This window comes from Salvia hispanica, chromosome 4 (assembly GCF_029641045.1).
Source record: "Salvia hispanica isolate PSC_SH4W2 chromosome 4, Shi_PSC_v1, whole genome shotgun sequence".
Classification (NCBI taxonomy): Eukaryota; Viridiplantae; Streptophyta; class Magnoliopsida; order Lamiales; family Lamiaceae; genus Salvia; species Salvia hispanica.
In genome coordinates, this window is record NC_142695.1 from 55,734,076 (window position 1) to 55,761,123 (window position 27,048).

A 27,048-nucleotide genomic window follows, 5' to 3' on the forward strand; every position below is an offset into this window, starting at 1 on the left:
CATTTTTTCTATTTTAGTCTGACCGCGAATAGGAGTGCAGGTTCACTTTTACCATAAATGTTAAATAGGGTCTCACCTTCACCTAATTCATTTTTACTCATGTTTCATTTAAAATTAATATATACAAGTGAGACCTCTATTCCACTAACTTTTTTCCACCCATTTTTCTTAACATTTCTTGAAACCCGTACCGCCAATGAATGAGACTCCTAATGGCGGACGGAGGGAGTATACTATTATAATTTAAATATTTATTTTTAATGATATATTTAAACATTTTTTAAATAAATACTTTCATGTTTAGCAATAATTGAAAAAAAAATCAATAAATAAAATAAAATATAAATATAATATAATTATCTTCCATTAATCAATGGATCTATCTTTTATTATCATAGGGTAGCAACGAATTCAATAATGGGCCCATATATTTAGCCCATTTAATTAAATAAAATAAGCATTAAACGTATCTTCTTCTTCGTCTAAACTCTCTGCTCTTTCTATGTGTTCATCTCTCTCTCCATCTCTCTCATCTATTCTATTTTACTCACGAATTTTCTTTATCTCCCATTTTATTTACTGCAAAGGCTGAAGGATTGTGGTGGAAGTCCGTCGCTCGCGGTCAAGGCGGAGCTCGGTGGGGTCGAAGATGGAGTTGTGCGGGATCTCCGAGGTCCAAGAATGCAGTTTCCGGCAGTGCTCGTAGGACCACGGTGGGGTCGGTCGACCCCACTCGACCCCACCTGGGTCCGTCAGTGTTTGGCTCGGTCTTGTCTCGACGAGACGAGCCAGCATCGAGTCAGCGTTGCGAGGCTCGTCTCGTCTCGACGAGACGAGACATCTTGTCGTGCGACGCGACACGGCGAGACGCGCGCGCCCACGTGGCGCGCGCTGGAGCGTTGCGTGACGCCCACTCGCCGGCCCGCGAGTCGGCGTCGTATTTATGACGTAATATTTTTTTTTTATAAATTCGAAAAAATCGAATTTAATTAAAAAAAAAAATAAAATTCAAACGGTCGAATTTTTCAAATTTTTTTTTTTTTTTATTCTTCTATAAATATACTACACACACCATTCACCATTTTACACTCAAACACAACTTTCATTCCTCATTTCTCTTCCATTTTACACACAAACACTACTCTCAAATTATTGAAAAAATGTCCGGCGATGGAAACTCCAGCGGCGGCGGCTCCGGCAGGCGGCGCTCCGGCGTGTTCGACTTGAACTCGTTCGACGATTGGGCGAGCATGTACAACTGTTTGGGTACTCCCGGTTCGTTGCCGGGCACCCAAGGCTCGACCACCCCGCCGGCGTACCAAACACCACATTTTGATGTGGATGCATACTATCGTCCCTCCCCCTAGAGGTACGGCCAATCGCCGGGATTATCCCAAATTCCGGAGAATTTTATGGCGCCTGATCGCAGTTTGCCCGACTGGCCAATTGGTGGAGGCTCCGGTTCCGGCTCCGGCAGGATCAACCTCATTCTCGGCGTCAATGCCGAGGAAGAAGAGGAGGAAGAGGAGGCAGCGGCTGCAGAGGTTGGTAGAGACGGCAGCCGTCATGCATACAGCCAAGCCGAGACGTTGGCTCTGTACGACGCTTGAATCAACGTCTCATACGATCCTGTCGTCGGGAATCAACAAACCCACAAGTGCTTTTGGCAAAAAGTCACCGAAGTTTACAACGCCCGAAGGCCGACAAATACCGTTCTCCGCAACGTGAAGAAGCTCCGCAATCATTGGGACCGATGCGACAGAGATGTCAAAAAATTCTGCGCCATATACAGGGAAGAAGAGGCGAATTATCAGAGCGGAGCCAGTGGAGCCGACATTCTGAGAGCGGCGTTGCGGGTCTTCAAAGACGACGTCGGCAAAGATTTCAAGCTTGTCGATATTTGGTCGCAAGTCCACCACCTTGACAGGTGGGCTGGCGGTGTCGAGTCGAGCTCGGTCTCGAAACGCACGAAGCACACGCCGCGTGGCCACTACTCGTCTAGTGATGGCGGCGAAGGCAACACCTCACGTGAGGGCACGCCAACCGATGATGTAGGGGGTTCTTCTTCCGGTGCACGACATCGGCCGCAAGGGACCAAGGCGGCGAAGGCGGCTAGAGCCAGGGGGAGAGCGAGAGCGAGAGGGATGGGCCGCGGCGGACCAAGCCAGGCGGGCGAGGGCTCGGGCTCCAGCACGGGCACGGGCACGGGCTCGCACACCCTAATGTCCATGTACATAGTCGCCACAATGGCGGACCTCTCAAAAATGAATCCTGGCCAAGTTGCAGCCCATATGAGAGACGGTTAAGAGATGGAGGGTTGCAGGTGCTGTCTCTTAGTTAAGAGATGAGCTGAAAAGTACAGTGGCGCCCATGAATAGTTAAGAGATGAGACGGTTAAGAGACGGATAAGAGGCAAGCGTTGTGAATGGCATAAGCAAGCTATATTTTAGATTTTATTCACTTCCTATTTAGTAGAATTAGTAGATGAAAAATATTAAGAGTAACTGTTTTTCCTTTTATCAATTTAGGTTTTCCTTTTTTGTTTATAGTTATTTTCCTTTTAAGTTTAGGAACTTCCTTTGCTTGGATAAAGGTTTCATTGTTGAAATAAAAAAAGGCATATTTTGAACAATAATTTTAAATTTAGTTCTCATACTCATAAATTCTCAATTCATTGAGTTCTTGCGGTGAAGACAATTACTCCTAATGAAAAATCAATTCATACGTATGGAGAATGAATACCATCATGGAAACCTAATCAACAAAAAATCGAAGATGTTCGCCTCTTCCTACTCAGACGCACCACCATCGCTGCCATGGACCGAACTGCCTGATGATTTGACAATGAATATCCTGCAAAGGCTGCACATTGATGATATGATGAGAGCGCAGTTGGTGTGCAGTACATGGTGGAGAATCTGCAAGAATCTCTCCTTGTGGCGCGTGATTGATTTGGATAGTCAACAATGGGGGAACGAGGAATTCGATGACATATGCCATTTTGCAGTGGATCGTAGCCAGGGACAATTGATCGACCTATTGGTTACTAGTTTCGCTGGAGACTATGGGTTTCTGAATTACGTTGCTGAGCGGTATAACACGATTCTCTTCTCTATATGTTTTGTTATTGCTAATAAACACTTGCTTTTTTTATATCTTGTTGGATGAATATGAACAACAATTTTATGTAACAAGTTGTGTAGTTTCTGTTATGGATAAAAGCTTTATAATGAAATAGTAATGTGAATTTGACAGATCAAGTCAGCTTCGAAGCCTTACACTCATAGGGTATGATGAAATAGGAGATGCTTTGAATGATGCATTAGAGAAACTCCCACAATTGGAAGAGTTGCACCTTATCGAGATGCCAATGCTCAGTATCGAACAATTCGAGAGCATTGGCATCTCTTGCCCCATGTTGAAATCATTTGTTTATAACGAGTATCCAGAAGATGTGGATGATGGAAGATACAGCATCGAGTATGGTGTTGCAATTGGGAAAACCATGCCTAATTTGCGCCATCTCGGACTTGAGGGGCTACGGACCAAGAATGAGGGGCTGGAAGCGATTCTTGATGGCTGTCCCTACCTTGAAACACTCCGTCTTGAGAGATGCTATGGTCTTGATCTAAAAGGCGGTCTAGGCAAAAGATGTTCTGAGCAAATAAAAGATCTTATAATCAGTTCTTAGTCTTGTCAATCTGAACATGTTTCATCAAATGATGACTTATTGCAAGGCAACTTCTATGATACTACGTGGTTATGAATATGATCCAGCTGATTTTTATTAGGATTCAAGATGTTGATGGTTATTACTATATGTCTTGAAAATGCTAAGATTTTGTTGCTTCGCTTTTATGTTAGGTTGGTGAAGGATGATGCTACTTAGTTTTTTCAAATGGCACCACATTTGGGTTTTTATTTCCAGCTATTTACATCTCATTGTTAGTTTCAGAATTGACATTGTTATCCTTTTTAATGTATTTAATATTTTAAAATTTTAGAGATATTGGCCTCTAATATCACGAAACTTTCAAAAAGTTGGGTTTTTCTCACGAACTTTAAAATTGACAAATAATATCACGAACTTTACCCCTTGTTTGTTTTTTCCCACGAATGGTAAAAATTCATGTTATTTTAATAGATTGAAGAACAATTTTGGAGGATGTGTTTCAAGAAAAACTATCTTCAAAGATTGAAAAACTTGAAGCTCTCAAAATTGTTGTTGAGAAATTACGAAAAAATATCCGTTTATTTGAAGAATTTTTCCATTCGTGGGAAAAAACAAACAAGGGGTAAAGTTCGTGATATTATTTGTCAATTTTAAAGTTCGTGGGAAAAACTCAACTTTTTGAAAGTTTCGTGATATTAGATGCCAATATCCCAAAATTTTATAGTAATTTACTTGGCTTTTAAGATCAATCAAGCCGTGTGGTGTGTCATTGATTTTTATTTTTATCGTCGATGTTATGCGGCCAACGAATTTAAGATCATTTTCCATCGCGCAGTGGATTGCCGCACCACAGACAAGTGCTCGAGCTAAAGCTTTTTGATTTTTAAGTGGCTATTTTACTAATCTATTGGGTGGAATAGGCTTAATTTTAAGGCAATAATAACATATACTTTTTTTCTTTTTAGTCCATTTCACAAAAATATGTATATTTTAAATTCAGAAACTTTTTCTTTAATGAGGCGGACTTTAATAGTTTTTTCTTTTTTCTTATTTCTTATTTTATTAATTATGCATTAAAAGTGTAAATTATTATGGGACGGAATTACAATTTTTATTTTCTTGGTTCGTCAGTAGTAATTAGACTCTTCAGTTTCACTTTTAAATAGTAAAAATGGCTGAGTTGATCTCTTCAATTTAAAATCTTCATTAATCAACAATGAATGCTCATACTCATTATTCAATTAGTCCATATTTAATTACAATTAAACACATGAATCATAAGGGTCGTAGCCTCGTAGGAGTTACCGAATAAGAGCCTCTTAATTACTAGTAATTGATGTTGGTTTATCTTTTCTCCCAGCAACTTATTCGACATTTCAAATTTTCAATAATGATTTTGGTAATACAAAATTAAATCTTCAATCCAAATAATTTGCAAATTTTTAACCAACTTCGCCACTATCTTACTAATCATGAATTCTGCTAACAAACTCCATAGAAAGAGGAAACCTAACAAACTAAACTCATTCATTCACATTCCCAACACTACACACACTTAACATTCGAAGATCTTCAGCATGGCCGCCGCCTCTCCAATTGAAAGCCTAACACAATCCCAACAGTTGGATTTCAAATAAAAAATACAATTCAATCAAATAAAAGCAGACATGCCTGTTGAAAATGGATCGTTTTTAGTGGCAAAAGAAAAAGTAGTACTCCCTCCATCCCATTTTACTATTTTCGTTCTCTCCCGGCAAAGATTGTCCCAATTGAAATCTTTCTAAAAATAGGCATTAAATACACACCTCAAACTCCTCCATGTGAGACCCTTATTCCACTATAATTGTTTAATTAATCTTGAAAGCTCAAACTCATTTACTAAATTTGTCTATATATAATTACATGAATAAGAAGAGTCGTGGGCAGTTAACGAAGAGCCTCTTATTTCAATTTTCAATACAATCATGTCAATTGTCATTAGCATGTGTGTATATATACTCACATGATATGCCTCCTATATTAACCAAAGTCCAAACCCATAATCGTTGAAAATGTTGAGCAAGGGAGCAAAATCGGAATCGAGGGAGCTAATGATCCAAACTGAGCTTCCAGATCTCACCATTGCTGCCTCTCCATCATCCTCAGCCGCGCCTCTGCTTCCACCGTCGCCGCCATGGATCGAGCTGCCCGAGGATTTGACGGCGAATATCCTGCAAAGGTTGGATGTGGAAGAGATTCTGGAGAGTGCGCAGCTAGTGTGTAGTGCATGGTTGAGAGTCTGCATGAATCCCGTCATGTGGCGCGTTATTGATTTGAGTTATCTACGATGCGCGGATGACAAATTTGAGATCATTTGCCGCTGTGCAGTGGATCGTAGTCAGGGACAATTGCTCGAGCTAAAGCTTACCGGTTTTGAAGTGGATGGCTTGCTAAACTACATAGCTGACCGGTACTTTTGTGCTCACTATTTTTGGTGTTTGGTTAAGTTTTTGTGTTTTAATTCATTTTAACTTCTAATCTAGCTATATTTGGAACAACTTCCATGTTTGGTCCAAGGCTTAAGTGAAGTGAATACTTTTGTGCTCACTGTTTACAATTTCATCAAAAGTTGAGTGAATACTAAAAAGGCTTGTGCTATAAACATTGAAATTTTGGTGGTATAGGATTGTGCTTTGGAATCGATGGATAGACCTAGAAGTTTTATATCTAATTGTATAGCCTTAGAAGAACTATTTTTGTAATTGCATTTAATTGAAATTGTGATAATACTCCAACTACTTTTGAATTTACTTTTCTGTATGTTTCAAGATGAATTTCATTGAGTAACAATAGCACTTTCTTTTAACTTGTTTGACGAATTATAAATATGCTAAATTATCTTGTTGGATTTAGATTTTCTCATTTTGCTATTTCTTCGCTTCCTCTATGCTCATTATTTATCTTGTTTACTCATATTTCATTGTGGAGGTGGAGCAAAGCTTTATAAAATCTTGGCATTGTTGCTTTGGTTCCCATCCTTTCTTTTTACAAGTTTCCTCTGGTTTTTTGTGTTGATATTCTTTTCCCATTCTTCTTTCCCACATTCAACAGATCAAGTCATCTACGATGCCTTACAGTTGATGTGTATACTATAAATGACAATAGTGCTTTGACTGTGGCGATAAAAAATCTTCCACAATTGGAAGAGTTGCATCTTACCATGATGCCAAGTCTCAATCCGAAAGATTTTGAAAGCATTGGCATCTCTTGCCCCAAGTTGAAGTCATTCACGTTTAATAACCATTGGTGTTCTGCTCATCAGGAAGAATTTTCAGAGCATGCAGTAGCTATTGGAGAAAACATGCCTAACTTGTGCCATCTCCGACTTGTTAATCTTCAGATTGAAAATAACGGACTGGAAGCGATTCTCGATGGCTGCACCAGCCTAGAATCACTTCATCTTCTGGAATGCTCTGGTTTTGATCTACAGGGCGGTCTAGGTAAAAGATGTTCTGACCAAATAAAAGATCTTTCTATTGTTGCCCCTGAGCCTTTTGACCTTGGTGCCTTATTAGTCTTGCTAGGTGATGTCGACGGTCATTATTAATATGAATTGTACGAGGATTTGAAGATTGAGGGTTCTGACTATTTGTGTTGAAAATTCTAAGATTTTGATGGTTCACTTTTATGTTAGGTTGGTGAAGGATGATGCTACATTGTTTTTTTCAAGTGTTTTTAGTTGGAACCGTACTTGGAGTTTGTTTTACCAGCTTTTTACATCTAATTGTTATTCATATTTGGAGTTTGTTTTACCAGCTGTTTACATCTAAGTTATTCATTTATTTGGAGTTTGTTTTTACAGCTATTTACATCTCTACGTGATAAAATATTTTTTTCAATATATAGTAAAAAAATAGTTAGGCTCTAAAATGAAAAATCAAATTTACGATTAATACTATTTAATACTCTCTCCAGTCTCTTGAGAATAAGAACCGGTGAAGTCATAGAAGACAAGACTTAGTGTCTAAGCAAGTTATATTTTAGATATTATTTATTTCCTATTTCGTAGAATTAGTAGAAGGAAAATACTAGTAATTGTTTTTAATTCTACAAAAATTAGGTTTTTTTTTTAATTTTCCTTTTAGTTATTTTCTTTTTAAGTTTAGGATTTTCCCTTGCTTGTATAAAAGCCTCGTTGTCGAACTAAAAAAACAAACATTGAATATAATATTATATTGAGTTTTGTACTCTTAAATCTTTTAACAGTGAAAACAATTACTCCTAATAAAAACGAAGGAAAAATCAATTCGTACGTATGGAGAATACTATCATGGAAAGCCTAATCAACAAAAAATCGAAGATGTTTGCCTCTTCCTCCTCATACCCACCACCATCGCCGCCATGGACCGAATTACCCGATGATTTGACAATGAATATCCTGCAAAGGCTGCGCATTGAAGATATGATGGGAGCGCAGTTGGTGTGCAGTACATGGTGGAGAATCTGCAAGAATCCCTCCTTGTGGCGCGTGATTGATTTGGATTGTCAACAATGGGGGAGCGAGGAATTCGATGACATATGCCGTTTTGCAGTGGATCGTAGCCAGGGACAATTGGTCGACCTATCAGTTACTAGTTTTGCTGGAGTCTATAGGTTTCTAAATTACGATTCTAAGCGGTATAACACGATTCTCTTCTCTATGTGCTTTGTTATTGCTAATATACACTTGCTTTTTTATATCTTGTTGGATGAATATGTTAACAACAATTTTATGTAACAAGTTGTGTTGTGTTAAATATCGGTAGAATCATTCAATCTTATTTCACACAAAATATGTACAAGGATTAGAGCTTATATAGACTAGGTTACCTCTATACATGGTAAACCTAATTTACATTTATTTGCATTCTATCTATGGTATGATTTGATTCCATATATTGTGCTCCTGATTTCCTTCTAACACTCCCCCTCAAGTTAAGTAATGGGATTCCCGATACTTAACTTGCCTAGTACTTCTTGAAACGATTTTGAGTTCACCGCCTTGGTCAGAATGTCCGCCAGTTGATCTTCAGACTTGACATATGGCATCTCAACTATCTTTGCTTCGATGTTCTCCTTTATGAAATGTCTATCAACTTCCACATGCTTGGTTCGATCATGTTGTACCGGATTTTCCGAGATGCTAATCGCCGCTTTGTTATCACAAAAGAGTCTACACGGTTGGACTGGGCGAAGACCCAACTCGTTCATGAGTTTCCTTAGCCATAATATCTCTGTCAACCCACTTCTAATTCCTCGAAATTCTGCCTCTGCACTAGAGAGTGCCACCACTTTCTGTTTCTTGCTTCTCCATGTAACAAGATTACCTCCAACAAAGGTAAAGTATCCCGCGGTTGATTTCCTGTCGTTCGGATTCCCTGCCCAGTCGGCATCAGTAAATCCATGTATCTCCATGTGATTGTGTTTCTCAAACATGAGCCCGTGCTCCGTTGTCCCCTTCAAGTATCGAACAATCCTCAAAACTGCCTCCCAGTGTTCTTCTTGAGGTGCATGCATAAACTGACTCACCACTCCTACAGCATAAGCAATGTCCGGCCTCGTGTGGGAAAGGTAGATCAATTTCCCAACTAGTCTCTGATATCTTCCTCTATCTGTTGGTTTAGCTCCTTCCTTCATCTGCAATCCATGATTCTGAACCATTGGGGTGTCTGCTGGCTTACAGTCTAGCATCCCAATCTCAGCAAGTAAGTCCAACACATATTTCCTCTGATTTATAAATATCCCCTTCTTCGACCGTAGGACTTCTATTCCAAGAAAATACTTCAAAAAACCCAAGTCTTTCATCTCAAATTCTTGAAACAAGTTCTTCTTTAGCTCAGCTATCTCCTCTGTATCATCTCCTGTAATGATCATGTCGTCAACATATATAATGAGGCACGTGATCTTACCATCTTTCATCTTTAGGAACAGAGTATGGTCGGATATGCTCTGTTTGTACCCATATTTCTTCATCACTTCGGTGAACCTTCCGAACCATGCACGTGGGGACTGCTTTAGCCCGTACAATGTCTTCTTTAGTTGGCAGATGTCCCCATCTTGAAATTCTTCCGTGAACCCAGGCGGAGGTTCCATATAAACTGGCTTTGGCAACTCTCCATGAAGGAAGGCATTGATCACATCAAACTGATGAAGTGGCCAATCCTTATTTGCGGCAATCGAGAACAGAACTCTCACTGTGTTGATCTTTGCTACTGGGGAAAAGGTCTCGTCGTAGTCTATGCCATAAGTCTGGGTGTACCCCTTCGCCACAAGTCGGGCTTTGTATCTTTCAATCGTACCATCTGGTCTTCTCTTAATGGTAAATACCCATCTGCACCCAACAGTCCTCACTCCTTCGGGTAACTTCCCTTTCACCCACGTATTGTTCTTCATTAATGCCTTCATCTCAGTAAACATAGCTTCTCTCCAGTGCTTAATCTTCATAGCTTCCTCGGCTGACTGTGGGATCTCTTCCTCCTCATACAATGCAGCCTCAAATGCCCGGGCCATTTTGGTTAAGTTCCCTTGCACAAAATTCACCACTCCATAGCGACTCTTCTTGCCAATCTTTTCTGGGGAGTATCGCTTCGGTGGTATTCCCCTTGTACTCCGATAGGGAAGTGCATACCGTCCTGTGTCTCCATCAATAACATTCTCCTCTTCTCGTGGTTCTGTGTTAACAGAATCAGTAGAAACCGAAACAGAGCTGGGATCGGGTTCAGGAATTACCTCGGATATCGTCGGAGGAGAATTCTGAGGTGGATGAGCTGACTCTAGTGGCAAGACCTGCTCGGCAGTAGTGACAGCGGGTTCTGGTGGATCCTCAATCGAAGAGCTTGGAACTGGCACAACCCAACTTAGGTAGTCCACTGTACTACCTGGATCACTCTCCCCCTGACTACTAAGGTGGGTTTGGTGGTAAAAGAATTCGGTTTCCAAAAAATTGCAATTCATGGTGGTAGTGATTTTTTTGGTTAGACGATCATAACATCGGTAACCCTTTTGGTTCAGCCCGTACCCCACGAAGACACATTTGGTAGCACAAGGTGATAGTTTAGACCTTTCATGTTTTGGAATATGGACGTAAACAGTACATCCAAAGACTTTGGGTGCGAGATTTAGGTGGTCAGGAATTTTGGCCAATTTGGATAGGGTATCAAGTGGGGTTTTCATGCGAAGGGTTTTAGTAGGTAGGCGGTTTATAAGGTAGACAGAGGTAGCGATGGCTTCGGGCCAAAAATGTTTTGGGACTTTGGATTCGATCATTAGGGCTCGAGTCATTTCAAGTATGGTTCGGTTTTTTCTCTCGGCAACCCCATTTTGTTCAGGTGTATAGGCACATGAAGTTTGGTGGATTATTCCTTTTTCTTTGCATAATTGGGTCATGGCATTGTTAACAAATTCCCTCCCATTATCGGACCTAAGAGTTTTAATGGTAGTATGAAACTGTGTTTGGATTAATTTGGGAAAGGAGACAAATCTATCGAATACCTCAGATTTATGTTTCAAAAAATAAATCCATGTCATTCTAGTGCAATCATCAACAAATATCACAAAATATCTAAACCCATTCCCACCAACAATTGGGGCAGGCCCCCACACATCAGAATGTACTAAAGAAAATATGGAATTCATTCTAGTATTTGTAGGTTTAAAAGACTGTCTGTGGCTCTTGGCCAAAACACAAGTTTCACAAGCAAAATCAGCAGGAATAGTAATGTTCGGGTAAAGAAGTTTAAAATAACCAGGAGAGGGGTGCCCTAGTCTTCGGTGCCAGAGCCAAGTTTCTTGTTTCGTGGATCCTTGAGCCAGCATCGCACTACCAGTTTGAGCTATCTCGTCCACGTAGTAGAGTCCATGCTTCTCAGTGCCACGCCCAAGAATCCTCCTCGTCTGAATATCCTGCAAGATACAAAAATTCGGATGCATTAGAAGAGTGCAGTTCAGTTCCTTAGTAACATGACTAATAGACATCAGCCGTTGAGACAATGTGGGGACATATAAACAATTCTTAAGACGAAGTGTTGGAGATATCTCAATGGTCCCGGAACCCACAACAGTAATCAATTCCCCATTAGCAGTCCGAATATATGTTTTAGTCACTTCATCATTAAAATCAACAAAATCATTCTTTTCCGGAGTCATAGTATCAGTCGCACCACAATCAAATATCCATCCTCTCGTATGTGTATCAGATATATTTTGGGCATGAAATGCAGCGGAAATATTGTCTAGGGGTGCAAAAGAATTTCTAGACACATAATTGGGGTCAATTTCATAATCCAAAGAGTCAAGGGTGCATTTACTAAAGGAATGGGGTTTAATTTCGAAATCATTAAACTGCTGGGGGTAAATGTGCAATATTCGAGTTTTTCTAGGGTTTGGTTTAAAACCAAACCCTTTACCTCCTTGAAGCGGCGCCGCCACCATTCCAGTCGCCGTCTCCGTCCGCTCGGCTAGGTTTCCGGCGCCCCGTACGTTGCCGCCGCCGGATTGACCGTCCTGGCGGTTTCCCGATCCTACACCAGCCGTTTCCCTTGGGTTTCCGGTTTCTGCTCGTCGCGTTTGTTCGTTGCCGCCTCCTCCGGCGGCGAATTTCGCCTGAGCCTGTGCAACCCTTGCCTTCTGTCGCTCCTCCCACCATTCCGGATACCCCAATCGTTTAAAGCAAGTGTCCCATGTGTGTTTTTGTTTCCCACAGTAGGAACACCACAATTTTGAGGTGTCGGGGCGATTTCCCGGCCGGCTGGTGGCTGCGGGGCGCGGTGAGAACCCGTTCCGATGTGGCTGGCGACTGTTCTGTGCAGCGAACCCGTGCCCGATCTCCCCAAGTGATGAATCGGCGTTATTGCCGTCGGTGTCTGCGGTGGGTGCGGCGGACGTCAGTGGCATGATTCGACGTCGAGCCGCCTCCGTCTTCACCCACCCGTAGGCTGCCGCTACTGATGGGTAAGGATCCTCCTTCAAGATGTCACGCCGGATTGAGTCGTATTCCTGGTTCAGTCCCGTTAGGAACTTGATCAGCCTCTTCTCGCTCGAATGCACCCTATACTGACCAACTCCCTTATCGCAACAAGTCACGGGTTGTTTCTGGCAGCGATCAATGTCCACCCATAACCCGTGGAGTTTACGGTAATATGTTTCCAAGTCGAGATTTCCCTGTCTAATTGCAATTACCTTTTCTTCCAGATCATAGATGAGGTATTTGTCCGCCTTATTCTCAAAGGTCACGGCAAGGCTGTCCCACGACGCTTTCGATGTTTGGTGGTGGGCAAAGTCCGATATGATGTCGTTCTCGATGTTGTCGACGATCCACGAAAATACTACTAGATCGTTCTCTTCCCATTCATCGAACCCTTTGCTCCCTGGTTCGGGGGGGTCGTTTTTGATGTAGGCGTACGCCCCTCGGCCTCCGATCTTCACCTTGATCAGTCTCGACCATAAGGGGTAGTTTTTCCCATTCAACTTGAATGCTATGGTGATGCTCTTGCTGTTCCTTAAGCTTTTCGTCTGCTCCTGATTCGGTTTTGTATCTTCCTCTGTGTCTGACATGTTTTTGGTGTAGGATTGGAATTTCTGGGCTGATTTTGGTTAAGAACAGGTCGGGTATTGGTATGTATTGGCTATGATGAAAATTTTCTGAGCCTAGGATCGTTGCTGCTCTGAGGCCATGTTAAATATCGGTAGAATCATTCAATCTTATTTCACACAAAATATGTACAAGGATTAGAGCTTATATAGACTAGGTTACCTCTATACATGGTAAACCTAATTTACATTTATTTGCATTCTATCTATGGTATGATTTGATTCCATATATTGTGCTCCTGATTTCCTTCTAACATGTTGTTTTTGTTATGGATGCTATGGTCTTGATCTACAAGGAGCCCTGGGTGATAAATGCCGCAAGCGAATAAAACATCTCATGCTCCCTTGATCTTCACTTTTATGTTAGGTTTGTGAAGGATGATGCTACTTTGTCTATTTTTATGGTTTAGTTGGCACCATATTTGGAGTTTGTGTTTCAAGCTGTTTATATCTCATTGTTGTTCATACTATTTCATATAGTTTGTTTTTCCAGCTATTTACATCTCTACTTATTGATAAAATCTCCAACACTTATGCTTTTAGAATATAAATAATTAAGTTATTAAATATGTTGATTTCACCATGTTCTATAAATTTTTCAATATACAGCCCAAGAACATGTAGGCTCCAAAATCAAAATAAAATTCACATTTAATACTATAAAAAATTAACATGCCTTACCTGGGCCATAAAAATATTAATTAGGTATTTCACTTTCTCACAGATTAAAAAAAATATGAGTCTTCTCTTCATTCTAAAATCATGCACTACCCATGCTCCCTATTCTTGGTTCTTTGTTTACTTTTTTATGCTTCAATTTGCATTTTTTTCACATTCAATTTACATACATATGTTCCTATTCTGTTGACAGATCAAGTCAGCTACGATGCCTTTACGTTGAAGAGTGTGTTACAGCAGAAATTGATGTAACTGATGTGGTAAAAAGACTTCCACTATTGGAAGAGTTGCATCTTATCATGGGTCCAATGCTCAGTCCCAAAGATTTTGAAACTATTAGTATCTCTTGCCCCATGTTGAAATCATTCACATATTTCAACAAGTGGAGAGGTTATCCAGAATTTACTGAGCATGCTGTAGCTATTGGAAAAAACATGCCTAACCTGCGCCATCTCCGACTTTTTTCACACAAGATTGAAAATAAGGGACTGGAAGCGATTCTCGATGGCTGCACCGGCCTAGAAACACTTCATCTTCGGGAATGCTCCGGTCTTGATCTACAAGGGAGTCTAGGCAAAAGATGTTCTGACCAAATAAAAGATTTTATACTCCATTCTGAGTCTTGTCAATCTGAACATGATTCTGAGTCTTCTCATGAATCTGAAGGTGATTATGCGGATTCTGATTGGGATGATGACGATGATTCATCAAATGATAACTTATCGCAAGGAAACTTCTATGACAGTGGTTATGAATATGATCTAGCTGATTTTGTTAAGATTCAAGATTTTGATGGTTATTACTAGATGTCTTGAAAATGCTAAGATTTTGTTGCTTCACTTTTATGTTAGGTTGGTGGAGGATGATGCTCCTTTGTTTTTTCAAATGAGAATGGCACCACATTTGGATTTTGTTTTTCCTGCTATTTACGTCTCATTGTCAGTTTGTTACTCATATTTGGAGCTTGTTTTTTCAGCTATTTGCATCTCATTGTTAAATTAAGAATTGACATTGTTATCCCTTTTAATATTTTTAAAATTTTAGTATAATTTACTTGGCATTATTTTAAGAATCCAGCTGTGTGGTGTCATTGATTTTGATTTTGATCGTCGAGGCAACAAATTTGAGAGCATTTCCGTCGCACAGTGGATTGCTAAACTATTGAGTGGATTGGCCTAATCTTAAGGCACAGTGGATAAAGGAACGTTGGCAATTTGCAAGAATATGTTAGGAGTACAGTATACTAGTATCTAATATAGATGGATCAATATAATGATATGTTAATGAGAAGCGACAATAGGAAAAAACAATACTAAAATTTTATGTGGAAAACTCTCTTAAACGTGGAGAGATATGCACTATCACCAAGGTGAGAATACAATAAAAAAGTTTACAATGATATCTTATACAGAAATTATTAGTACAATTTTTATTTTCTAGGTCCTTGAGTAGTAATTAGACCTTTCACTTTCAAATAGTAAAAATGGCATCTTATGAGTCATCTCTTCATTCTAGAATCAATATTAATTAATCTTGTAGTTGTTGAGTAAGGGAGCAAAATCGGAATCGAGCGAGCTGATGATCCAATTCGAACCTCCAATTCCCACTGTGGCTGCCTCTTCATCATCCTTAGCCGCGCCTGTGCCTACGCCTCCACCATCCCCGCCATGGTTCGAGCTGCCCGAGGATTTGAAGGTAAATATCTGAAAAGGTTGAATGTGGAAGAGATTCTGGAGATTGCGCAGCCAGTGTGTACTACATGGTGGAGAGTCTGCATGAATTCCGCAATGTGGCGCGTTATTCGATTTAATAGTTCTCGTTGCACTAGACATTATTGGTTATATTCATATACTATAAAGTATCAACACGATAAATCATAAAAATGAATCGAACAATATCAATACACTATTTTGTGTTCGACTTATAATGTGACTATGTATCCATATTATGTATGTATACATTTAAGCCATGTTTGGTAGGGGTGATAACTCATCTATGGATTAAAAACCATAAACAAAAATAACATTTTTGTTCATGGATTTCCATCGCTAGATGAGTTATCACCCCTACCAAACATGTAAGTAATTAACACAATCTTGAATCTTTCTTCGATATATATGTACACGCGTATCAATACAATCATGCTTAGATATCAATGTACTCCCTCCGTCCTCGACTTAATGACCCCTTTTGACTTGCAAGAGTTTCAATGTCTTCGTGTTGATATTCACAGCGTAGGTTGTTGACATAATTGTCAGTTATTAATTTAAGATGATTGTCAACCTAACATAACCCTTCCTAATATCAATAAATATACATCAAAATTATATAGAATCTGCTATCAATAAAATAGAATAATATTGAAACAATGAGAAATTTATGAGATCTACTAATTAAGAATTAACAAATTAAAATTACCTTTTTTCCATTAATTTATTAAATTTTAAAATTAGGCTTAATTATAGACCATTGTATCTTCAAATCTAATGGTTATTAATTTGTAGTAATAGTTGTTATTACCTAATTGTAGTAATTATTTGATTATATATCCATAACCATGATATACCTAGCTAGGAGTTCTTATATTCAAGATGTTGAGCAAGAGAACGAAATCAGAATCGATGATCCAAACTGAACTTCCAATTCCGACGTTGGCTGCCTCTTCATGATCCTCAGCCGCACCTACGCTTCCATTATCGCCACCATGGATCGATCTGCCGGATGATTTGAGGGAGAATATCCTGCTAAGATTGGGTGTTGCAGATATTTTGTTGAGGGCGCAGTACGTGTGTGCTACAAGTTGGAGAGTGTGCAAGAATCCCGTCATTTGGCGCGTTATTAATCTGAATTGTCAAAATTACGACACGCCCAATGAATTAAACAGCATTTTCCGACGGTAGACTAAGTCTGAAGTGTTTCTATTGATACATAGGAAATTTAAAGTGGTATACAGAGACAATACGGGTAAAACGGCCCCGTACCATAATGTCACTAATTGACAAATTTTGTGAATTTAAATGTCAAGAAACTCAATCGAGATCTAAATAATGGAATTAGAAGGAGAAAGATAGAATAAAATATGCTGCCAAATAAAGCATTTAAAGAAACAAAGTAGTAAGTAGTATCATAATTCATCAGGTATATTATCTTCATACGCAGGATATTTGATAACCCAATCACTAACACTGTAGTCAGAAGGAAGCCTCAGATGTTTTATTCGGTCAGAACATCTTTTACCTAGAGCTCCTTCCAGATCAAGACCAAGGTGATACGACCCTAATCACCAATGCAGCGTCCGATGACGAGAGGCAGCTGCATGAGCCCATGCAGCTGGGTAACTCGGGGTTGAGCGACGACGGGAAGTCAGCTCCGAGAGGCAGAGCGAAGAACAGAGTAGTGAAGAAGGACAGGCCGAGAAGAGAAGCTCCGAGACCGGCCAGATATCGAGATTACGACTGCAGTTAGAGATATGATTTGTTTTTGATTTGTTTTTTATTTTGTTTCCTTATTCTGCAGAATTATTTACTTTTATGATTGAGTCAAATCTTTTCGGGTTTTCTTCTTGATTCTTTCCCGAATCGTAAGTCCGAATCAAGTAGGGGGAATTCTATATATATAATAGAATTCCCATAGATTGAGTCATTGAGAATTAAAGTAATAAACAACGCTTTTTCTCATCTCTTGCTCTCTAAACCCTAGCCTCACGTTAGGGTTGATATTCGTTACTCACAAGATCGATAAATTTCTGGTGCTCTACAACTTGATAGGATCTCCAGTCCTATCAACTGGTGCTTTCTTGACGCACTCTTCCCCCACCGTCATTCAGGATGTCCGCGGACGAGGGTTCCCCGTCTACCAAAACGCCGCCCACGGAGTTCACCCTCAACGAAGTTGGACGAATGATTTATGACATGACGATTCGGCTTGCCAACGATGAAAAGAAGATCCAGGCCAATCGGTTCGCCCATGAATCGTTCGAGCGAAACCAGACGTCTCTCAACAGGAGCGTCGAAGACCATATGACCCGATTACAGATTGCGGTCGAGGACTTGGGGAAGAAACCGCCAGAGGGAACGGCGACGGTGACGGCGTCGAAACCACGTGGGTGGTCGCTGCCTCGTTCTGTCCTCGTCAAACCAGTTGGATTTGACGCGGATGCTTGGCCGAAGCTTAAGGTCGAACCCCCGCGTTTCAGTGGTGAGGGGGTCAATTTATGGATTAAAAAGGTCCAGAAGTATTACAATCATAATTTTACATCCCTGGCGGACCGGCTTTACCTCACAGAATTCTTGTTAGACGACGCCGCAGCAGAGTGGTTTGGATTTTGGGAGTCTAACAACGAAGGTCGTAGTTGGGAGGATTTCTTGTTGGATATCAAACGACGCTTCGATCCTGATCTCTACGAGGACTATGTTGGCCGCCTCGCGTCCTTGCGACAAATCGGCTCTCTGGAGGATTACCTTGCCGAGTTCGAACCCCTCCTCCGAAAGGTCTCGAACGTCGGCGACAGCACTTTGACGTCCCTCTTCATCGCCGGACTGGCCTCTTCATTAAGACATGAGTTGTTGACACGAAGGCCATCTTCCTTGAGTGACGCCATCGCCCTTGCCCAGCAACTGGCAGCCTGCCGCACAGCCGCTGCTCAGCCGATCCAGCCTGGCGGTCGCCAACAGTGGCAGCGCCGTGATCAGCGCACGGGTGCAGCAACCACCGCCACCGGAACGAAGTTGATTGAAGGCCCAAAACCGGTTGCTCCCCAGCCGAAGCAGCAGCGGGAAGGTAACCCGCGCGACTACCCAATAATTCACATATCTGCAGCTGAGAAAGCCGACAGGACAGCTCGAAACCTTTGTTGGTACTGCCCGGAGAAGTACACTCGGGAGCATGTTTGCGCAAAGAGGTTCTACGTCCTTTTGGGCGCTGACAGTGAGGATGCGGAATCAATCGACCTCATTCCCGACCACACCGACGAGGACGGGATTAACATGGCTATCACGGGGGATGTGTCGAGGATTTTTGTCATCGGGCCAAAGATTAAACCTCGCTCGATTCGTCTCACGGGCTGCATCAATGATTCACCTCTGTCCGTGCTGATTGACGGGGGCAGTACACATAACTTTATCAAACCCTCCGTCGCAGAAAGGTTATGTCTTCCTCTCCATGTTATTTCTCCTTTTCGTGTGTTTGTTGGCAACGGTGCTTCTATGCGTTGCGACTATGTGAGTTTAAGCACACCAGTTATATTGCAGGGACATTCCTTCAGTATTGACCTCTTCCTCTTGCCAATCGAAGGGCCAGACGTGGTTCTGGGTGTTCAGTGGCTCCAGGATCTGGGTGATGTTACTAAGAATTACAAGACACTGCAGATGAAATTTGAGCTCGCCTCGGGGCCGGTTTGCTTGCAAGGGGAGGACACGCCTCCGTGGCGTATATCGTGCAACAGTCTATTCTCTCTGATTGCTCACGACCCGGATGCCCAACTCTTTGAGCTCCTTCAGGTCGACCGTGCAGCTGTGACAGATAAAGCACCGGTCCTTCCGGTCAATCCCCTATTGGTCGACACTCTGAATGCTTTTGAACCGGTTTTCGCAGTGCCTACCGGCCTCCCTCCTTCTCGCCGTTGGGACCATCGCATTCATCTACCAGCCTCGGCCAAACCAATTAATGTGCGGCCATACCGTTACCCGCACTTTCAGAAGACGGAAATTGAGAAACAGGTCCGTGAGATGCTCGACCAAGGTGTAATACAGCAGAGCACGAGCCCATTCTCGTCACCGGTTTTATTAGTTCGCAAAAAGGATGGGACTTTTCGTTTCTGCGTGGATTATCGTGCATTGAATGCCGCGACAACACCTGACCATTTTCCAATCCCCACAGCGGACGAACTTTTTGATGAGCTGCACGCTGCCCGGATTTTTTCTAAACTAGATCTCCGATCCGGATACCATCAGATTCGCATGCATGTTGACGACATCCACAAGACGGCCTTCCGCACGCACGACGGGCATTTTGAGTTTCTGGTGATGCCCTTTGGGCTTACAAACGCCCCGTCCACGTTCCAGGCCGCCATGAACAGCATATTTCAGCCGTTCCTCCGCAAGTTCGTCATTGTGTTTTTTGACGATATTCTGGTTTATAGCAATACAATGGACGATCACATTTGCCACCTCAAGGAGGTCTTGTCGACCCTGCAGACCAATTCTTTCTTTATTAAGCAGTCCAAGTGTGCTTTCGGTGTGGCCACGATAGATTATCTCGGTCATATCATTGCGGCGGGAGAATTGCACGCTGATCCGGCCAAAATCGATGCCATGGTTAATTGGCCACCGCCGAAGTCCGTCAAGCAGCTTCGAGGGTTCCATGGTCTGACCGGGTATTACCGCCGGTTTGTCAGAAATTACTCTATTATTGCGGCTCCTTTAACTGAACTCTTGAAGAAGGACGCATTCATATGGTCTGAGACCGCCGAACGGGGCTTTGTCGAACTGAAGACCGCCATGAGTTCGGCGCCCGTCCTCCGTCTACCAGATTTCTCGGTACCGTTCGTGATTGAGACGGATGCATCAGATTTTGGGGTTGGTGCGGTTTTGATGCAGCAGAACCATCCAATAGCCTATTTTAGCAAGAAGTTGGGTCCGCGGAGACGCCTCGCTTCGACTTATCACAAAGAACTCTATGCCATTGTGGAGGCGGTGCAAAAATGGCGTCAATACTTGCTGGGTCGGGAATTCGTAATTAGGAGTGATCAGCGGAGTCTTAAGGAATTACTGTCTCAGGTAGTGCAGACGCCCGATCAACAGTTCTACGTCCGGAAGCTAATGGGATTTAAGATTTCCATCGAATATAAGGCGGGCGCAGCGAATAAGGTAGCTGATGCACTTTCGCGCCAGGATGATATTACCGACCTCGCTGTCCCGGGAATTTTTCAGCTCTACACGCGCCCGATGCCGGCAGTTTTGGAGGTGCTCCGGGCTGAAAATGCGTCGCGCCCGGATCTGGTGGAGTTGCACACCGCGGTGGCTGCCGGGACGGGCCCGCCGCACGTGACAGCCGCGGATGGGCTGCTGTACTTCAAGCGACGTCTTTTTGTCGGAAAGGATTCAGCGATCTGCAAGGCGATTTTGGAAGAATGCCACGATGCGCCGACGGCGGGCCATCCGGGGGAGCGTCGTACCTTCGCCCGCGTATCGTCCTTGTTTTATTGGGAGGGCCTCCGTCGTGACGTGCGTGATTATGTAGCGGCTTGCTTCACGTGTCAGGCTACGAAATATGTTCGTGATAAACCCAACGGTCTCATCCAGCCGTTACCGATACCCAACTTGGTGTGGGAGGCGGCGTCCATGGATTTCATTGTTGGGCTTCCCCCTTCTTTCGGGTATACAGCCGTTATGGTGGTCGTGGACCGTCTCACGAAGTATGCACATTTTGGTGCTTTACGATCGGGATTTGATGCACCTACCGTTGCCCGGCTCTTCGTCGATACTGTGGTCAAGCTACATGGGTTTCCGAAGAAACTTCTTTCGGATCGTGACTCCATCTTTATGAGTGATTTTTGGGATGAGTTGCTTTCTCTTAGCGGCACGAAACTCCAGTTCACGACCGCATACCATCCACAGACAGACGGCCAATCTGAGGTGACGAACCGTGCTTTGGAGCAGTACTTGAGGGCCTTTGTTTATGATCGCCCAAAACGGTGGTTCGCCCTCCTTCCTTGGGCGGAGCTTGCGCTAAACTGCAGTGTGAATTCTAGTATTGGGATGTCCCCGTTTCAAGCCCTTTATGGCCGAGAGCCGCCGAGCTTGTTTGACACTTATGCGAGGCCGTCCCATAACAGCGAGGTGGTGGATTTATTGGCGGAGCGAGAGGAGACTCTGCGTACCTTGAAGCTGCGCATTCGACGCGCCCAACAGTCGATGGTGGAATTTGCCAATCGGAAACGAAGGGACGTCGAATTTAAGGTGGGAGATTCGGTCCTTCTTAAGCTTCAGCCGTATCGTCAAAAGTCGGTGGGACGACCCCTTTCCAACAAGCTCTCTCGTCGTTACTATGGTCCGTACGTGATCCTTGAACGTATCGGGGAGGTGGCGTATAGGCTTCAGCTGCCAGCCGATAGCAGGATTCATGACGTCTTCCACGTCTCTTTGCTCAAGGCATTCGTGCCTCATAAGTCCGTGGGAGTGGAGTTACCACCAGAGTTTAGTCGGAGTCGGCCGCTGGATACTCCGATTGAAGCTACTCAGAAGCGTACGGTCCTCGTGGATCGGATACCTCAAGCCCAGTGGCTAGTTCGGTGGTCGTCTGACGCGGGTCTGGCGCCTTCTTGGGAACCGAAGGAGCTTCTTCGATCTCATTTTCCTAATTTGCGCCTTGAGAACAAGGTCGTTTCTAAGCGAGGGGGAGTTGATACGACCCTAATCACCAATGCAGCGTCCGATGACGAGAGGCAGCTGCATGAGCCCATGCAGCTGGGTAACTCGGGGTTGAGCGACGACGGGAAGTCAGCTCCGAGAGGCAGAGCGAAGAACAGAGTAGTGAAGAAGGACAGGCCGAGAAGAGAAGCTCCGAGACCGGCCAGATATCGAGATTACGACTGCAGTTAGAGATATGATTTGTTTTTGATTTGTTTTTTATTTTGTTTCCTTATTCTGCAGAATTATTTACTTTTATGATTGAGTCAAATCTTTTCGGGTTTTCTTCTTGATTCTTTCCCGAATCGTAAGTCCGAATCAAGTAGGGGGAATTCTATATATATAATAGAATTCCCATAGATTGAGTCATTGAGAATTAAAGTAATAAACAACGCTTTTTCTCATCTCTTGCTCTCTAAACCCTAGCCTCACGTTAGGGTTGATATTCGTTACTCACAAGATCGATAAATTTCTGGTGCTCTACAACTTGATAGGATCTCCAGTCCTATCACAAGGCATCTCCGAAGATCGAGTGATTCAAGATGGGGGCAGCCATCGAGAATCGCTTCCAGCCCTTCATTCGTCATTGGTTGCCCCCAAAGTTCGAGATGGTGCAGATTAGGCATGGTTTCTCCAATTGCAACAGCATGCTCAGTGTCAAAGCTTCCCTCAATAGGGTAATCCGTAAGCCAATGATCTATATATGTAAATGATTTCAACATGGGGCAAGACATGCCAATGCTTTCAAATTCTTCTACACTCAGTGATGGCATTCTGATAAGGTGCAACTCTTCCAACTGTGGGAGTTTTTCTATTGCATCAGTCAAACCAATTTCAATTTTCTCAAACCCTGCGAGTGTAAGGCATCGGAGCTGACTTGATCTGTCAAAAGAGAAATAGTAGAGGTAATCTATAAAGTTCATCCAAAATTAGAATGTTTAGCAAGACCTATGCTAATTCAAAAAATCCTTACTAGTTGCCCACTCTGCATATTCAATTTCCTTTTATGTTTCAATCATTATTCTCTACACTCAACCTATCAATTCCTTAATTTCCATCAAAGCTGATTTAAACTAAATATTCATGAGATAAAGTACTAGTTCGACGGTTTTGTGTTATTAAAATAAATAAATTAAAGAACAAAAAAAGAAAGCAATCGCAAAGCAAGAAAGAGTAGAGAATCATGAATTATACCGGTTGGCGACGTAGTTAAGAAACCCATAATCTTGGAAATAACTGAGAAGCTTTAAGTCGACCAATTGTCCCTCGCTACGATCCACTGTGCGATAGCATACGCTAAAGAATTTTCCATAAGCCCAATCTCGACAATCCAAGTGAATAACGCGCCACATCGTTGGATTTTTTATCACTCTCCACCATGTAGTACACACTTTCTGCGCACTCGTCAGTATCTCTCGAATGGGCAGCCTTTGCAGGATATTCTCCATCAAATAATCGGGCAGTTCGAGCCATGGCGGCGCGGCTGAGGAGGCGGTGGCGTTGCTGAAAAGCTTTGATTTTTTGTTATTTAGGGCTGCCATGATTTTCGCCTTTGCAGTGCATACAGAGAGAATCGATTATTAATTTTAGGGTTTCCTAGTTTTTTTCAACTATTAGTTAATTAATTAGTTAAGTAATAAGTTAATGGCAGAGATTATTTAATTAGTATCGTGATTAATAATAAATAGATTATTATTTGTTTCAGTAAAATTGAATTTTATAATGTTAATTTGGGTGATTTAATATTGATTAATGCCTCTAATAACTAGAGATTTGGCTATGCTGGGTAACTCATTTCACCAGTTTTATGTTTTGTTTCCTTTAATTTTTAATAAATAATATATAATACCAATATGATTTGAAAAACACGATAATATTTTTCCTTGATTATAACCCTAGGCCAACAGTTAATCATCCCACAAATTAATTATCCCACAAATTTTAAGGGACTTCTAACCTAAGTCCAAAAGTAAAACATGGATGGGCCGCCGCCTTTTTCTCCAACTTACAAAACATGGGAATAACCTTGTTTCCTTATCTACATATGCACCGAACCCTAAAAATCGAATATGTTGAGCATGTCCGCCTCTTCATCCACAGCTGCGCCATGGACCGAACTGCCTGACGATTTGACGGTGAATATCCTGCAAAGGTTGGACATCGCAGACATAGTAATGGGTGCGCAGCTAGTCTGCAGTACATGGTGGAGAGTCTGCAAAAATCCTGCATTGTGGCGCATGATCGAGCTAAAGCTTGATGGTTTTGAAGTGGATAACTTCCTAAACTACATAGTTCAGCGGTATATAATATACTACCTCTGTCCCTGAAAATTTGATACATATTACCATTTCAGTCCGTCCCTGAAAATTTGATACACTTCACTTTTACCATTTTTGGTAGTGGACCCCATATTCCACTAACTCATTCACCCCATCCCACCAACTTTTTCAATGCACTTTCCATTACATTTCTTAAAACCCGTGTCGGGTCAAAGTGTAGCAAATTTTGGGGGACGGAGGTAGTATAATCATTCTTTCCACCTGATGTTTGCTTTACCTTTTTGTGTGATTTAGTATTTTTTTTATTTTAAGGTTAATTGCCAAAAAAAACCTTGAAGTTTTATTCTAAATTATTCTTTTGACAGATCGAGTCAGCTTCTACGCCTTACACTCAAAACCAATTATACAATAATGACTGCTGAGGCACTAAAGAAACTCCCACAATTGGAAGAGTTGCACCTTATCACGACGCATCGCCTCAGTCCTGAAGATTTTGAAACCATTGGCTTCGCTTGCCCATTATTGAAATCACTCACATACACCAACCGTTGGGTCTCAAACGACGAATATAGTTTAATCAGGACTAGAAGCTCTAGGTGTTATCAGGATATCGGATTTTCACAACAAGCTGTAGCAATCGGAAAAACCATGCCTAATTTGCGACATCTCCGACTTTCTGGATATTTTTGTTTGGGGAATAAAGGACTGGAAGCGATTCTCGATGGATGCCCCCACCTTCAATTGCTTCATCTCGGGGAATGTCCTGGTCTTATACAACGTGCTCTATACAAAAGATGTTATGAGCAAATAAAAGAGTTCTCACTTTGACAATTAGTATACTATAAGAAAAATTATTGAGTTAAGATGATTCAAACTTATGTAGTGAAAATGTAGAATGACTTTTGTATAGGTTTACTCGAGATAGAAAAATTAAGAAAATTGGATTGCTTTCGATTTGTGAGTTTCACTTTCGGATTTTCGATTTGTGGATTTCATTACTAGATTTTTTGATTGTCGAAAATTTCTGTTCCAGTTATTATAATCTTATGACTTGTTATCCATGACAATTGACATGAGCAATCATTAATTAGGCGCTGCCCGATGATTTAGATTTGGTCATTATACAAAGTGCAGCTGAATTGCAGATATATTTAAGGTGAAGCCTCTGAACTTCAATTTTTGGCTCTATCAGTTTTATGGATTGGATAATGGAACGGATGGATAACTATGATAGTGATTCTGAATTTGTTCATGGTTGCTTTTGCTGTGATGATATTCAAGGTGAATATTATTAGTTTTTCTGTGATGAATTGATGGTTATTACTATTTGTAGTCTTGAATGTTGTAATGAGATTTTGTTGGAGGTTTCATTGTATTGTATCTCCCAGTTTGCTTGGTATGTAGTGAGATATCAATGAACCCCTTTCTGTTTTTTATTAGTAGCATTGTACAGCATTGTACAGCTTATGACTCTCTCCTTATTTTTTATGCACTTGGAGCTATTGTACATTTTTGTTGGGGATAGTTTCATCTTATGTACAAAATGTTTCACTAATGTTTCAAATTATTTAGTGTGTCAAGTTAGTACATTTCATCTAAATCACTCTAATGTCGTTACATTTCTTCTCAATTCTTTCCCAGCAGTGCAGTTTGTACAAAAGTACAGTTTCATCTTATATACAAAATGTTTCACTAATCGTCTTCCCTTCACTAAGAGATAGAGCTCTCGATGTTGCTTTGAGCAATGGCGAAAATCTGAACCTGTCAATGGGGAAGGATTTGGAAAAACCTTTGTGGGGGATGCCTAAGCGGGAGAGGTGTTTGAGGATTTGTTGGGGAGCTGGCGCGGGTGGTCTGTCTGCAGGGATGAAGGTGTGGGATTATGTTTGAGGTGTGGGTTATGTGCAACTAATTATGTATTAGTATACTATTTGGGTTAAAATATCACTATTCGGGCATTGACCGTCAATTTTTAACGGAATTGTAAAAAAGGACCACTCCAACGATGATTTCATTAGTTTAGGAATCTATTTTCAAAATATGAATGTTTGGGTCAACTACGTATTGTGTTTATATATTTAGGATCAATTTTAACCTTTTCTCTTAATTAATCTCAATTTAGGTCAATAAATCATACTTCATCCGTTCCTTAGTAATAGAGTCATTTTGCCATTATGGTATGTTCCACAATAATAGACTCATTTCCTTTTTTAATAAAAGTCAATACATTGTTTCACACTTACTTTACTCTCTCTCACTCTATTTTTTCTTCATCTCTCTACCTTTTTATTTTCTACTGTATTCTTCCTTTACTAAACTCATCTAACACAATTTTTTTTAATCTCCGTACCGAAAAGATACGCCTCCATTACTATGTAACGGAAGGAGTACTATCTAGTTTTTA

At 41.6% G+C, this 27,048-nt stretch overlaps 6 protein-coding genes across 6 annotated transcripts; 4 read left to right on the forward strand and 2 right to left on the reverse strand.

Moving 5' to 3' along the window:
- Nucleotides 1-2,727: 2,727 nt before the first annotated feature.
- Nucleotides 2,728-3,691, forward strand: LOC148929531 (putative F-box/LRR-repeat protein 23). Its single transcript, XM_089056905.1, has 2 exons — nucleotides 2,728-3,092; nucleotides 3,256-3,691. Exons 1-2 carry the CDS (start codon nucleotides 2,728-2,730, stop codon nucleotides 3,689-3,691), a joined length of 801 nt encoding a protein of 266 aa, XP_088913031.1.
- Nucleotides 3,692-5,724: 2,033 nt separating this feature from the next.
- Nucleotides 5,725-7,259, forward strand: LOC148929532 (putative F-box/LRR-repeat protein 9). Its single transcript, XM_089056906.1, has 2 exons — nucleotides 5,725-6,122; nucleotides 6,764-7,259. The coding sequence occupies exons 1-2, from the start codon at nucleotides 5,725-5,727 to the stop codon at nucleotides 7,257-7,259; spliced, it is 894 nt and encodes a 297-aa protein (XP_088913032.1).
- Nucleotides 7,260-7,967: 708 nt separating this feature from the next.
- LOC125195470 (putative F-box/LRR-repeat protein 9) lies at nucleotides 7,968-14,763 on the forward strand. The gene is made up of 2 exons (XM_089056907.1): nucleotides 7,968-8,329; nucleotides 14,151-14,763. Exons 1-2 carry the CDS (start codon nucleotides 7,968-7,970, stop codon nucleotides 14,761-14,763), a joined length of 975 nt encoding a protein of 324 aa, XP_088913033.1.
- Nucleotides 11,923-13,530, reverse strand: LOC148929533 (uncharacterized). The gene is made up of 2 exons (XM_089070158.1): nucleotides 12,097-13,530; nucleotides 11,923-11,942 (listed from the first exon to the last, which is right to left on the reverse strand). Exons 1-2 carry the CDS (start codon nucleotides 13,241-13,243, stop codon nucleotides 11,923-11,925), a joined length of 1,167 nt encoding a protein of 388 aa, XP_088926284.1. The 5' UTR covers nucleotides 13,244-13,530.
- An 8,051-nt stretch (nucleotides 14,764-22,814) lies between the features above and the next one.
- Nucleotides 22,815-23,717, reverse strand: LOC125198456 (putative F-box/LRR-repeat protein 22). The gene is made up of 2 exons (XM_089056908.1): nucleotides 23,560-23,717; nucleotides 22,815-23,247 (listed from the first exon to the last, which is right to left on the reverse strand). Exons 1-2 carry the CDS (start codon nucleotides 23,715-23,717, stop codon nucleotides 22,815-22,817), a joined length of 591 nt encoding a protein of 196 aa, XP_088913034.1.
- Nucleotides 23,718-24,434: 717 nt separating this feature from the next.
- On the forward strand, nucleotides 24,435-25,472 carry LOC148929534 (putative F-box/LRR-repeat protein 22). The gene is made up of 2 exons (XM_089056909.1): nucleotides 24,435-24,664; nucleotides 25,010-25,472. The coding sequence occupies exons 1-2, from the start codon at nucleotides 24,435-24,437 to the stop codon at nucleotides 25,470-25,472; spliced, it is 693 nt and encodes a 230-aa protein (XP_088913035.1).
- Nucleotides 25,473-27,048: the final 1,576 nt, after the last annotated feature.

Excerpts from the sequence above, each read along its gene's own strand:
- LOC148929531 (XM_089056905.1), top strand. The coding sequence starts at position 2,728 with ATGGAGAATGAATACCATCATGGAAACCTAATCAACAAAAAATCGAAG. Across the intron at positions 3,093-3,255 it reads CTGAATTACGTTGCTGAGCG|ATCAAGTCAGCTTCGAAGCC; the intron begins GTATAACACGAT and ends TGAATTTGACAG.
- LOC148929532 (XM_089056906.1), top strand. The coding sequence starts at position 5,725 with ATGTTGAGCAAGGGAGCAAAATCGGAATCGAGGGAGCTAATGATCCAA. Across the intron at positions 6,123-6,763 it reads CTAAACTACATAGCTGACCG|ATCAAGTCATCTACGATGCC; the intron begins GTACTTTTGTGC and ends CACATTCAACAG.
- LOC125195470 (XM_089056907.1), top strand. The coding sequence starts at position 7,968 with ATGGAGAATACTATCATGGAAAGCCTAATCAACAAAAAATCGAAGATG. Across the intron at positions 8,330-14,150 it reads CTAAATTACGATTCTAAGCG|ATCAAGTCAGCTACGATGCC; the intron begins GTATAACACGAT and ends TTCTGTTGACAG.
- LOC148929533 (XM_089070158.1), bottom strand. The coding sequence starts at position 13,243 with ATGTCAGACACAGAGGAAGATACAAAACCGAATCAGGAGCAGACGAAA. Across the intron at positions 11,943-12,096 it reads GGCGGCGCCGCTTCAAGGAG|AAATTCTTTTGCACCCCTAG; the intron begins GTAAAGGGTTTG and ends TTATGTGTCTAG.
- LOC125198456 (XM_089056908.1), bottom strand. The coding sequence starts at position 23,717 with ATGTGGCGCGTTATTCACTTGGATTGTCGAGATTGGGCTTATGGAAAA. Across the intron at positions 23,248-23,559 it reads CTTAACTACGTCGCCAACCG|ATCAAGTCAGCTCCGATGCC; the intron begins GTATAATTCATG and ends CTCTTTTGACAG.
- LOC148929534 (XM_089056909.1), top strand. The coding sequence starts at position 24,435 with ATGTTGAGCATGTCCGCCTCTTCATCCACAGCTGCGCCATGGACCGAA. Across the intron at positions 24,665-25,009 it reads CTAAACTACATAGTTCAGCG|ATCGAGTCAGCTTCTACGCC; the intron begins GTATATAATATA and ends TTCTTTTGACAG.